The following is a 13,848-nucleotide window of genomic DNA, read 5'->3' on the forward strand; positions in this document are numbered from 1 at the left end:
TCTCACCGCTGTGGCCTCTCCCGTCGCGGAGCACAGGCTCCGGACGCGCAGGCGCATTGGCCGTGACTCACGGGCCCAGCCGCCCCGCGGCACGTGGTATCTTCCCGGACCGGGGCACGAACCCGCGTCCCCTGCATCGGCAGGCGGACTCGCAACCACTGCGCCACCGGGGAAGCCCCAACCAATTGCTTTTTAAGTATGCTAAGCAGAAGTTGAACACATCACTTTTGTTCACATGCATTCTTTTGGTGAACTTATTCAAATATCCTGCACAGTACGGTTTGCTGTACAGCAGAAACTAACACAGCATTGTAAATCAACTATACTCCAATAAAAATTTAAAAAAAATCTTACACAGAGATGAAGGCAATGAGGCTGAAAATGAAAGCAGGGAGGATGGAGAGAGGAGGGGGTGAGGTTCAACCAAAAGCTTGATACAGCATGGAGCACATACAGTAACTAAATCTCAAAAATCTATTGAGCACCTTAAGTCCATTAGGTTCCAAATACAGAGTCATGCTAGCCTATGATGAAAAGCCTTCACTATATTTATTAAAATGGCCACTTTTTGATGTGAAGGCAAATTGATTTTCAAGCTAGAATAAACTTCTGCAAGAAATTCTTGTATTTCAATGCACATGTTGAGGAGAAAATGTTGTCCAGGTTCCCCTCAGGACCCATGTAGTGAAGACTCAGTATTCGTTGGCAGTTACTGAAGATATTTTGGAATCAATAGAAAAGATGGAGTCTCAGTTATGGCTGCAGGGTTACTTCAGGCCCTGTCTCAAGCTCTATAAACTAGAAAAAGACATTCACCCACCTGGATCTCAGCTCTGCTGACTGCTTATTACCTGTATTTTCTGCACTTATACATAGCTAATGTTTTCTAGAAATTTCAGTGATAAAGTTTTTGCATTTTTGTCCAGAGTGAGTTTGCCTAATTTGCAATCATTTGCCTTCACATTGAAGGTTCTCATCTTGACTGGCTGCTTGGTGAAAAAAAAGTAATTCACATTCCATAAGGAATTGAGCAAGAAGAAAGATGAATTTCCCTTTTCAAATCACAGATGGCAGGGAATCATCACTTTTACAAATAACCTTCTGTTACTGGTGGTTGGCTGTCACTTGGTTACATGGTGTGTTTGAAGAGCTCTGATCAGGGTACTCTATTCTGGAGAACATGGCTGCCTGAAACTACTCTCCTGTTTCTAAGCAGGACCACGACAGAAAAAACGGCACCTTCCTCCTAGAACAGACTGAATTAGCCTTTAAATTGGAAACATAACCAGGCCACGCACATTACTATTCCGATACTTGACATGTTCTGAAATTAGAAACAGAATAATATTGGAAGTCTTTGGAGCACAAGATGGTTTTAAAAATGTGAAGATTAAATTTATTACAGTCTATTGGGTGCAACATCTCTCAAAGCCTTGTTAGACCAACCTACATATGGAAAGGAATTCACCACATATATGAGGAAAGTTATTTCAAATTGATGGGGGAAACTCTCTAATAAATTCCATAGGAATAACTGACCATTCAGTTGGAGAAGAAAAAAATCAAATTCGACTTCTCCCTTACAACATACACAAATTCATTCCAAAAGGATTAAGGAGCTGAGTGAAAACAATTTTTTAAAGTATTAGAAGAAAATATAGAAAAAGCCTTTGTGAGGAAGGCACAAAACCCAGACTCCATACAGAAAAAGACAGATCTATTGACCTTTCTTCATGTTTAAACCTTCTGTAAGGCAAAAGACAAACTAGGTAAAAGGCAGTCTTCTCAATGCATATTGTCAATACATAAAGTATATATTCCATGGAAAAGTGTTTTTTAAAGAAACTTTTATAAACGAATAAGGCATCTAATAAGGATATAAGCAAAGGATATAAGCAAATTTCTTCAATTAAGAAATGCATGCAACTGCTTATAAATAAATGAAAATTTTCTCAAACAATGAGACATTACTTTACTCTCCATATAGGGAAACATAATGAAGACCAAACACATGAAGTGCTACACAGCATGTGAGGAAACGGGGACTTTGTGGGGCTGGAGGTTGGGAAGAAGTTTGTAAGGACCTATCCAAATCTTACAATCCTGTTTCCTTCAGCTGAGCAATTCTACTTCTATGTAGTTACGCCTGGAGAAATACTTACACACGTACAGAAAGAATCATATACAAGAGTATTTAACGTTTATAATAGTGAAAACTGAAAAGACAGCAACGTTCATAGGAGGATGGATAAACAGATTGTGGAGCATTATGTACCAGTTAAAAAGATGGAGTTCCATTTATATGGACCAATATGAAAGTGCTCTATGAAATCATGGAGTGAAAAAGCAAGTTTCAGTTTAATATTGTGTGTGTGTGTGTACACGTATGTAAAGTACGGTCTTGTTGATTTCAAAAACTCACACAACAAAACGATAATGATCTGTTTGTATTCATGTCGGGGACTGTGTGCAACAAAGGTGAAAGGACGCCCACCTCCTGCTCATTGCCTCTCAGGGGTGTGACTGGGTGGAGGCTGCTGGAGAGGAACTCTCCCTGGTACTCTGTTCTTTGACGTTTGAGGGCGCATTTATGGAGAAGGCCCTCACTGAGAGAATTTATTCTGTACTATGTATGCAATTAAAGTTCAATTATAAACAAAGCAAAAGTGAGATACTGAGGGGCCATCCATCTTCCTAGTTCACTCATGATGTTTCTGCAGTGGAGTCTCTCACTGCTTGTTCTGTTGGCCCACTTACACACTCCGGTGTGTAGCTTTACAAGACAAACTGGCCGAGGGTGAGGTGGAACGCCTATTTGTTCATAAATTTACTACCTTATACCATTTGGAGGGGAAGCAACACTCATTCCCTGGCTTTGTAATTCATTTCATTGCTTATAAGTAATAACTGGCAAAGAGAGTTTAAAAGCAATCATTATTTTCAAAAACTTTGACCAATATTTGTTCTGAAATGTCAGGTTCCTTGGTAAAATATCAAAAGGCTTAAAATGTAGGCTTATTTTTTTCTTTATTAGAAAGTTAACATTACTTACATTTATAACTACACTCAAAGTCCAATAGACTGGATTAAGATTTCTGCCAAATGCTCTTACTTAACATTTTTTGAGTTTTAGCAATAGCAATTGTTACTTTCAAATTAAAAAAAAACTTAGTAGCGTAAGGCAAGTTTGTGGAAAACTAAGTATCTTCATTTTACACTTCAGTAGATTAAGCTTAAACCAACAACAAATTAATCAGAATTAAGATTAGGGCTCAAGTCTTGTGACTTGTAGCCTAACTTTTGGGTTTTTTCCCCCCATATGTGGCTGGTGCCCACAATCTACATACACTTTCTTAAATCTTCTGATAGTGCTTCTAAAACTGAAAGCTTTACTTCTGAGGCTTCTGATACAGTATTTCACATACTGAGATGGGAATATAGCAGAAGCAGCTGAGTAAAATTCATTTTAGGAAAAGATGAAATTTAAGATAATGATAAATGGATCTGTATTGTGCATTAAAAGGAAGAAGGAATTTCTCTCTAGCATAAAGGGTGACCGTTGCAAAAATAAAATTCTGGTCTATCACACAATAGATGCTCATTTGTATATTAGAGAGGGATTCTCCACAGTATTTCATTTTTAAATGGACCCTCCATTGTTCTTTTATTTTTTTAAATGGACTCTAATTATTAACCTATAGTCTAAATGAACTAAAATGTATTAATTTTTCAGTGACTTAATTTGAGACTAAGGTGTATGTTATTCCTATAACAAATTTAAAATATTTTGCAGAAAGACTTTTTGCTGTATATATCAGATTTGTAATGATGCCTTAAATCAAAGTCCTCAAAATGCATTTTAAAGTTGAGTAAATACAGTTAAGACTAATACAACAAAATTCACTTGTCCTCTACTGGCCTATATACTACAACAAACAGCTAGGTAAGTCAGCAGAATGCTGTGAAATTGCTAGCAACGGCATACATGCCTGGTGCTTTATCCAGCACAGCTGAGCAAAATAAATGTCAGAGGGGCGTGTTACAGTTAGTTTCATTATAACGTCTGGTGACCACCATCAGTCAGAGTCTTTAGAAGAGAACCAATCTCTTTCCTCCTCTGAATTACAAATTAGATCTGCTTTTGGTGTGAAACTTATTCGCTGCAAGTCGGTGGCTGAAATTTTATGATGTATCCCTGACTTTAAGTCCCCACGGCGACGTCTGTAGACGCACGTCTGCACTGAACCCACCCTGCAGAAGTCAAGTGCAGCGCCAAGGGCAAGATGCGGCAACGCCACAACCGCAAACCGTACGATAAAATAGAACCAAGGACATCTGGAAACAGGATCAAACGACAATATTTATCTGCCAGATGCGCAAAAATTTAAACCCACGCCTCTTTCTGCTTTAGATTGTGCCCCTGCCCGGTGCGCAGTCACGTTTTGGAGGTATAACATAATGGAAAATTCGGGGGCGATTAGTGTTGGAAATAAGAGATTTACTGTACATTTTAACCACTTCCAAGCCAAATAAAAAGAAGCGGCTTAGGTGGGCCACCGCGCCAGGACGGCCAGCCACCCTTAGGGGAGAAAAGAACAAATGATGTCATAACTTTCAGGTTTGGGGGAAATCTACTTTTGCTCTTTAAAAAGAGATGAAAGGCGTCGCTGCCGCAGTGAGGCCCGCGGCGAGAACGCGGGCGCCTTGGTGCGCTCGGCGCCGCGAGGATCACCTAGGGTGCGAGAAGCTCCGAGCTTCCAGTGACACCTAAACCACAGCTTTCGCTACTCTCATATTTGGGGTGATAGTGGGAAGGCAAGTATCACCTCTAAGAGAATCGGATAGGATTCTCTCCCCTTGCTCTGTGTCCAGGCTCGGGATTCTTCCAAGTTCCCTCCCCTTTGCTCCATGCAGATCCTGGCCCTGCCTGCACCCGCCGTCTCTCCCACACCTGGGTCGCCGTGGGTTGAGTGCCTGGGCCCGCCTCGACCCCGCCCTGCCTCCCTCCTCTCCGGCGCTGGCTCTGGAAGGTGACTGTGTGCCTGGCTTGGAGACACCCAGGACCGCAGAAGCCCAGTGACACGAGATAAGGGGCGCAAGGACCTTCTGCAACCCGTTCTCACGCGTTACGGGCACAAACCGAGCTCTAACTAACCTCCCTCCAGCTAACCGCGAGGGGGAAAACGGGCGCGTCTCAGGGCCCCCTCCAGCCTAGCCACGCGTGGTGAAATTTCCGGCGCTCGGGGCGGCTAGGACACGGGATCTGCACGGCAGCCGCTCAGCTCCCAGAGCCCGCGCCGGGCGCTGCTGCGGCTCCTCCAGTCGCTCCCCAAAGTGCGAAGGCCATCGACCCTTTCGCTGCGCGCCTGCGAGGCCGGAGGCTCTGGGAGCCGCGCCCGGCTGCGGAGCACTCGGCGGGCCGGGGGCTGCCCGGCGGCGCCGGCGGCGGCGGCTCCTCCGCCAGGGTTAACAGCGGTCCCCGCGGAGGCTTCCTCCCGCCGGCCCGGGAACGTGGATACCGCGACCGCAGGATGTTCGCCGGCTGGGCCGGGCAGCCAGGAAACATGAGAAGGCCTCGCTATTCCTGTTCCCGGGCCGCGCGCGCCCGTCTGGGTAAATAAAGCCGCGACGCCGGCGGCGGCAGCGGTGAGCGCGCTGGAGCCCGCGCGGAGAACATGCGGCGGGGATGGGAGCGCGCCTAGCCTCGACGCGGGAGAGCCAGCCGCCCTGCCGCCGGCCGCGGGCCCCCCCGCCACCGGTACGGCCCGCGGTCGCCGCGTCCCGGCGCGGGGCCGCGGGAAGGGGGCGCTACGGGTCCCGAGCCGCTCCTGGCCCTGCTCCGCGCGCCTGGGCGCTCCCCGCCCTTCCCCCACCTCCTCCGAGGCCCTTGGGGACGCGCCCGAGGGGGTGGGGGCGGCGGCCGAGGCTGGCCCGAGGCCTGCGGGGAGCCGGGGAGCCCACCTGGTTCGCGGGCGTGGGGCGGGGCGGTTCCGCAGGGAGGGAGCTCCCCAAGCCACAGTGTGGAGTGAATCCGGGTAAGTGGGGAGCACGGGAGCCGAGAGGCGGCGCTGGGGACCGCGCGGGGACCCAGCTCCCGGCCCTTGGCCGCGCCTGCCGCCTGCAGACGCAGCCGCGCCGGGGTCTGTGGTTGCGACCTCGGCGTGGGCTTGGGACAGCAGGGAGGGCCCGCGTGGCAACCTTCACGGCGCAATGGCCGGGGAAACACGCCGTCGCCGACCGGAGAACAGGGCTGAGGTGGGGACAGACAACGGGGCTGGGAACGGGTTGCTTCACAAATAGAACAGCCTGAGCGCAAATCACCGAGCGCACGGATTTAAAAGGAAAAACAAGGCGCCTACTGACGCCTCGAACGAGGGCTGCGAGCACGGACCTTTGCTCTCACCCTGGCCGCGGAGGCTGCGCTGACGGTCCAGACACGTACCTGTCTGCGGGGGGCAGCTAGCGGAGGTCTGTCTTCACCTCCCCGCGAGCACTGACGGGGGCCGTCGTTTAATTTCTGCGGTCACAGCTCGACACGTCGCGCGTGGCCGCTGCTGCGATGGCCGGAGGGCGGGGCGAGCGTGGGCATCCGGCGTGGGTGCGGGGGCGGCCCTCGCCGGGGCGGGGCGCGGTGAGGGGGCGCCGGCCGTGAGGCGGGGGCAGCTCGGAAGCAAAGCGAGCTGCCCCCCAGGCGCGAGGCAGGGAGGTAGGGCGGGCTGGGGCTGCTGCGCGCCTCCGGGCGGTCACCCGGCTGCTCCGCGGCGGCGCGGACCGGCCCCCGACGCTCACGCGCGGCGGGCAGAGGCTCCGGGCCGCCGCCACCCGGGAGGTGAGCTGGCGGTTTTTTCCGACGGGGGCAGCCGCAGGCCCGGCGGTGCGCGGACCGCGGCGCCTCCTCCCGCTCCTTAACTCCTTCGCAACTTCTGAAATGGTTCCCCGAGACCCAAGAGAGGGGTGGGTGTGGAAGGACTCCGAGCTCGCGGCTCGCACCCGCGCTGCGGAAGAGGACAGCACTGGCCACCGGCTCCGGGGGTGGGGGGGTGGCGGGGGGCCGGACCCAGCGCGTCCGGAGCGGGCTGCGGGGTAGTAGGAGACTCGGAGGGAGGGGAGACCATGGTGAATTTGTCCCTAAGGCCACTTCACTTTCTAGCTCTGGAATCTTCTAACTTTCCTGCCCTCACCCCCACCCCAGGGGCTGTAGCCGGAAAAGGGACGCAGGGGTTTCAGCCAAACCATCCAGGATCTAGAAAACATGCAAATCCCCGAAATCCCAGTGCGGCCTGGGACTCGATGACTAGGGCTTGCGAAATTGGTTGTTCATGTTCACCCCCCTCAATTTTTCCTTTCTTCCAACTCCTCCTTTACGACCCCGAGTGGGAGCTCTGAGAGGCTTTAGTCTTCCGTTTCGACTGAAGAACCCCGCGCGGCCCCGCGCCTGCCCTCCGCTTTCCGGAGCGGGCTTCATCCAGATTAAAACCAACTCAGGCAAGGCTCCTTGAGGAGTCACTTTGCTTCGCCCCCGCAGGTTAACTGTTGCCGGTTGAGCTTCTTTGGGGGCTGAGTGGCCAGGCCTAAGAGGAGGGTGGGTACCTGCCCCGGGAGCGTTCGGGGGCGGGTGGCGGGCGTTGCGGCGGAGCGGTGTAACCAGCCAGGGGGAGGCGGGGGTTCCCGCGTTCAGGTGCCGCGGCGGCGCTCCTCCCTTGGGCTCCGCAGCCCCGCGCCGCGGCCAGGTTCGGGGCTCGGGATGCTCAGGAGGGTGAGCGCTCTCGGCGAGTAATGTACTGCATCTTGATCTCCTAGAACCCGAGCCCTGCGGAGCTCCCGGCGGCCCGGCCCCAAGGCGCTGCGGCCGCGCCGCGCGGCCCTGCCTGCGCGCGCCATGAACACCATCGTCTTCAACAAGCTCAGCGGCGCCGTGCTTTTTGAGGACCGCGGGGCTCCGGAGCGGGAGCGGGGCGGCAGGCCCTACGGCGGCGTCCTGGACAGTACGCACGCTCGCCCCGAGGTGGGCATTACGGACGGCGCGTCCCTCAAGGACAACCTGGGCCTGAGACACCGGAGGACCGGGTATGCGCACCCTCCCGGGGCCCCCCGCCCGCTCCGGGAGAGGTGGGGGCGGTGAGAGGCGCGGGCGTGCTGGTGACAATCGGGGCCTGCGCTTTAGGGCCCCCGACTTTTCCGGGAGGAGCGGTCTCCGCCTCCTGGATTCGCGCATTCTCATTTTAAGGGAGTAGTTGCTCAAAGTGTGAGGGTTCGATTCATCAGAAGGGCTCCAAAGAGGCTCGTTGGAAACTGAGGACACCTGAAACCGCCTCTTAGTCCTCAGATGCCCGGACCTGGGGGCGGGGGTTACGTGCCTCTCTCCCGACCGCGGGTGCAGACGCGCGGCCGCTGGGGAGGCAGAAAGGGCTGAGCGGGATGCACGGGCGCAGAGCAGGGCCAAGTAGTCGGGGCTCCCCCCCACGCCCCCCAGGTCAGGCCAGCCCCGTGGCCTTCCCCCCTTGTGTCACGACAGGGCCTTTTATCGGCCAAGGTGTTGGGAAGGTCGGCTCTCCGCAGGATGCCGCGGACGCGCGCGCGGCTTGGCGGGGCCCGCCGCGAGCCCGGAGGGGGGGGCGGGCCGCGGGCCTGCCGGGCCGGGTTTCGGTTTAGCGGCCTGAGGGGCTGCGGGGGTGGGGTGGGCGGGGGCGAGAGCTCGCGGGCCACCAGCGGCTCCGGCTGCGGAGGAGGGCCGTCTGTAGCCCCGCCACGTCCCGCGGCTCCGGGAGCGCCCCGCGGGGGGAGGGGCGGCCGTCCTGGCCGGTCCACCTGAAAGATTGCATCAGCTGCTTGTTGTGCAGCGTTGCTGGTTAGGGAAATAAAGATTAGGTTTCGTCAAAATGTTACTACCAGCCCTCTCGGATGGAATTGCATTTCAAAGTGTTTAAAGAGGCAGAAGCCCCGGAGGCTGCGGCGCAGGCGCGCGAGCCTCGCGGAGTGGCTGGGCGCGCGGGCGGCGGCGCGGCGACACCTCGCGGAGCCGCTGGGGAGCGCAGCGCCGAGGCCCGGCTCCCGGCTGCTTCCCGCTCTTCCTCCTTTGAATATGCTTTTCCCGAAGTCTTTTTACGTTACCCGGTGGGACAGACCTTCCATGCTTTTAAGCTCGCCCTTTTGTCGTGAAGAGCCCCCTGCAGTGTTTTGGGTTTTGTCTTTTCTCTTTTTCGTGTGTGTTTTTCTTTTCGGTTCCGCATCTTTCCTCCACAAACCCCTTCTTGGAAAGCTTCCCCTTTACCCGAGGATCAAAGGGTACAGGGGAGAGCTTGAAGAGAACCAGGGCAGCGGGGCGGCCATTACCCCTTGCTTTGTCCCCAACGTCCAGTGGGCGACGGGAAGCCCCGAGCGGCGGGCCTGAGTCCCTAAAAGAAAATTCGAGAGCCGGCCGCAGCCACTACTCATCGGCTGAGGCCAGGGCCCCTGGAGGGCGCGGTGCAGGCGGGCGAGGGACGGTGGCGGCCCTGCTGCGCAGGTCTGTTGCTTGAATAATAAAAGACCTTCCTTCAGATCACCTAAATCTCTAACCTCTGGCTTCAGGATTTCCCCCTTTTCCGTATAAACCTGGCGGCCTTCGCCGCCTCACGTCCGTCCTGTGCCACCCGGGCCGGCCCCGCGCGCCCTGACCCTGTGCGGCGCCCACCCCAGCCTGGCCTCCGCGTCCGGGCGCGTGGGGCCGGGGTCGACGCGGGCTGAAGCGCGTGCGGACCCGGGGGCCCGGCGGGCGGCGCTCGGCCGCGCGGCTCACCGGGAACCCCTCCTCTCCCGGTGTCCCAGGGCCCGGCAGAATGGCGGGAAGGTGAGGCACAAGCGGCAGGCCTTGCAGGACATGGCGCGGCCCCTCAAGCAGTGGCTGTACAAGCACCGCGACAATCCGTACCCCACCAAGACGGAGAAGATTCTCTTGGCGCTCGGCTCGCAGATGACGCTAGTGCAGGTAATCGCGGCCCACGAGCCCCGGCCCTCCCTCGGTGAGGCTGAGCGGCGGCTCTGCGTCTCCCGCCGCTGGGCACGGGTGGGCCCCAGACCGGCCGTCCGGACGCTGCGGCCGCTCTGCCTGAGGCTGGTGCGGGGTGGGCCCGGGGCCGGAGCGGTGGTCTGGGGAGTTTCCGCGTCTCCGACCGTCTTCCGGAGGCTTGGCGCAGCAGGGGTCGTGTGGCGCTTGCTAAGGAGGGCAGGGCAGAGGCGAGCGAGGAGCTCTGAGAAGGTGTGCGGGCCATGCGCGCGGCCGTGGCCCCAGCGGGCACTACCCCGAAGTGGTTTGCGTCGGGGTCGCCCGAGGGCTCGTTAAAACACACACTGCCGCCGTCCCCCACCCGGCCCGGAGTTTGCAGGAGGTCCTGGCCGGGGACGGGGCTTTGTATTTCTAACACGTTCTCGGGGTGATGAGTAAGCTGCTGGCCGCGCACCACACTTTGAAAACCAGGCAGAAGGGCACCCCACATTGGGGCCCCATGTTAAAGGTCAAGTTACAGGGTACCTTTCAAGTTGACTGCTCCTGATAGAGCTAGTAGGTGGGCTGGAAGGGCCAGAAGCGAGTTTGGGAGGGTTTTCTTTTTTAATAAGAGGCACCCTGGGCCTTAGCTAGACTCCACGCGGCTTTGCTGGCGGTATCTTTGTCCTTGGGTTAAGGGGCAGATCTCAGATGGCGGGTACCTGGTCAAGTACAGAGGGGCGGCCTAGGCTTGCTCCATGAATAGCGAGCAGTGCTGCTGTGCACAGGTTTCCCTCCGTGGCTGCATCTGATGCTGGCAAAACCCGGTGAGCTGTCAGCATTTCGCAGGTGATGCAACCAAGGCAGGAGAGGGCTGTGTTGAGGGGTAGAGGTGGGCCTGGAAACGCCGCGGGTCCATACCACGTGCTCTGGCCGGCACACCAGTTTCCCTTCATAAATGCAGTGACGTGAATTTTTATGCGTGCAGGCAGAGCAGATTCACTCAGAAAGAGGAGAGGAGGAGCTACCTGAGCTGAGAAATCTCATCCGTTGTAGTAGCCCTGCATCACTGCATTTGTGAAACTTTGGTCGTTCCGTGAAAGGTATAGTAAGTGAGAACCCCAGAGTAACAGGGAACAAACTTTAACTACTAGATAACTTAAAAATTGCTTTCCAGGGTATTTAAGATTGTCATTTTAGGAATTACTAGAAAGTTGGACGAAGCATGAAAATTGACTTGTACTCAGACTTATTAAACTACAATATGCATTTTCTGCTTATTTTCAGAATACAGTTGTAGAGAAAAACAAACGTCTCTTCTGCTTTATATTAACAGGCAATAGTATTAATAGTGATTTGCCGCAGCACTGGAGGGGAAAATTAATTTAGTGTTCTTGGCTTAATATCTGTTTAACACAAAACTATGAACTTTCAGTGATTTTCAAAAGTAGTTTTTAAATAAATAATTCCAGCCAGAAAAACTTAAGAAAATAAATGCATACATTCAAATTTCACTTTAAACTGGTATGCTCTTTATTTTCAAAATACACTGATTTATAGAACTATTTGAATAGTTCACTCTGATGTCAACAGTCAAATATTAACTTATTGATTATGTAGTTCCATGTTGAATACTTGCCATTCTTTCAGACAGAAAGCAACAAACGTTTATGGCATATTTAGGACATTTTTAGCTACAAAAGGTATTATTTGTCATTAGCAGAGACATTTAAATTTTCACCTGCGGTAGTTTTTCTAAGTTGCAATACGAGTAGCTGTCATATTCTAATACAGAATCAAATTATTCTCTACCTGTAATGATAGTTCAAATACAATTAATTATTTTTGCGTTAAGATCGTGGTAAGACTATTGCATTTTTCTAATTTACATGAAGTTTTGGTTCATGTAATGAAAGTCTTTCCCATTATATTTTCCTCAGTAGTCTTCAGCAAAGAAAAATGCAGGTATGTCATTTTAAAATGGGGCAAAGAACGATAATTATTTATAATTATAATTGATACCTATTTAATGATTTCCAAGTTTTATAATAAATGAAGTTGGTTTCTGGAACTTTAAAGTGATAAATGGAAAGCATCAAACGTATAGAATAACCAAGGGACCCTTATATACCATTCAAGTTGGGTCCACCCCTTCTCCATGAGACACAATGGAATGTCTGTGTAAGAAAATATATATACATATATATTTATGAATATAAGGGGTTTCTATAAGTCAGACATTTATTAAACATCCAAAGCAAATTCTGACTCTGTGGAAACCAAATAAATTATGTCAATACATTTCACTTCTGGGGAAAAAATATCAAGCTGTGATCTGAATACAGCTTTTGAGCCCTGCAGATTAGACCCGTTTCATGAATCAGGTTCTCCCAGTGAATAAATTTCTCTCGTGGAGTCAGCCTTCTTGAGAAGAGTGATCATGTCTTCATCTTAATCCTCCCATTTCACCCCAGCCCAGTACTTTCCATATAGTAAGCTCTTCATACGTGTTTGCAGACTGAACAGGTTCTCACTGGGGAATACTACCGTAATCACCACGTGACTTCCCCAAACATGTTGTGGAAAACTGGAGAATGTCTTGAAATCAGGCTAAGATATTCTAGTTTTAAAATCCATCTCATTGTAGGGAACACACAGAGGGAAGCTCGTTAACTTTAATGGTACATGTTAGTTCTACAGAACAAGCATATAACTTACCGTATTATTTTTAGTATATCTGGAAATATGTCATATTTTATGTCAATAGACAAGTATGGAGTGTTCCCCTTATTTCTAGCTCCAGTCTCTATTTCTTGTTTATTATAATATCTCCTGGCTCGGCTTCTCATAATTTATATTAATAAGTTGTCAGCATAATTATTTTGTTCCTTAATACAAGGGTGTCTTTTATTTTTGAACGTTTCTTTTACCCTTCATATTTCCCTTTTGGTTGTGTGTCAAGCTATCAAACCTTTCATAAGCAGTACTTTTGCCTTATTTTGCTACTCTGAAGGGTGTAAAACTTGGTCAGCAATCTCCATTAAGCCTGCAAACAGAATGCTGAAACTTTAATGAGGGAATTTTTTTAGGACCACAGAAATTACTTTTCCTGATAAACAGAAGCTCTAAGGACATAAATCAACACTACATTTTGTTCATTCCTGAAAGGTGAGGCAGAGAGAGGTATTTATGCAGCTTTCATTTTTTTTCTACTCACTAGACTTAGCAACTTGTCTTAATTTACTATAACTGTTTGCATTATTAATCTTCCATCTTCCCACTAAGATATAAGCATTTTTATAAAATTAACAGGAGGATGATTTGTGTGTATGTGTGTTTTCACTTTAACTAACCGAAATACTCCATTTTGCTGGGTTCCTACGACTGACCGTTGTTCAAACGTTATAAAAATATACTCTCTACTCTCAAAATATAACCAGCTTCCTTGTGGAATAACAGATAGGCTATTGGGGTTTTGTAGTACTGTAGGATATGGAGCTTACCCAGGGAATAATCGCCCCTGAAGAAGATTTTTACAAGAAGGGCAGATGGGGGCTGTACCTGGTTTCAATATTTCCCATTGTTTATGCGTATATATTTAAAATATATTTATGTTTTTTTCTGGATTACAATGGTGAAATGATTTTTTTTCATGATCACATTACAGAGTGCAATGCCAGTGGAGTTTGAGACTACATTTTAGTGATTGGATGTTAATGCTCCCTTTTCTTACAGTAGAAGTTTCTAATTCCTGCGCTACAGCCGTGTACCATTTGGTGAAATCTGCTGTGTTGCAAGATTTTGCCCCTGTGTTGACATAGCTTTTGCTTGGTATGGAGTGCTTCTGCTGAGATGTGTGTGTTCTTATCAACTGCAAGAATTAT

General features: G+C 51.0%; 1 protein-coding gene across 2 annotated transcripts in view; it reads left to right on the plus strand.

The window, feature by feature from the left end:
• Positions 1-5,988: 5,988 nt before the first annotated feature.
• The window catches only part of MKX (mohawk homeobox), a 62,114-nt gene continuing 54,254 nt past the window's right edge, over positions 5,989-13,848 (plus strand). The window contains exons 1-3 of one of the 2 annotated variants that reach the window (XM_067030601.1): positions 5,989-6,035; positions 7,801-8,067; positions 9,808-9,967. In XM_067030601.1, the coding sequence (XP_066886702.1) occupies positions 7,880-8,067; positions 9,808-9,967 (348 nt within the window). In that variant the 5' untranslated portion in view covers positions 5,989-6,035; positions 7,801-7,879. The other variant, XM_059058693.2, reaches the window with a different exon arrangement.

This window comes from Kogia breviceps, chromosome 3 (genome assembly GCF_026419965.1).
Source record: "Kogia breviceps isolate mKogBre1 chromosome 3, mKogBre1 haplotype 1, whole genome shotgun sequence".
Lineage (NCBI taxonomy): Eukaryota > Metazoa > Chordata > Mammalia > Artiodactyla > Physeteridae > Kogia > Kogia breviceps.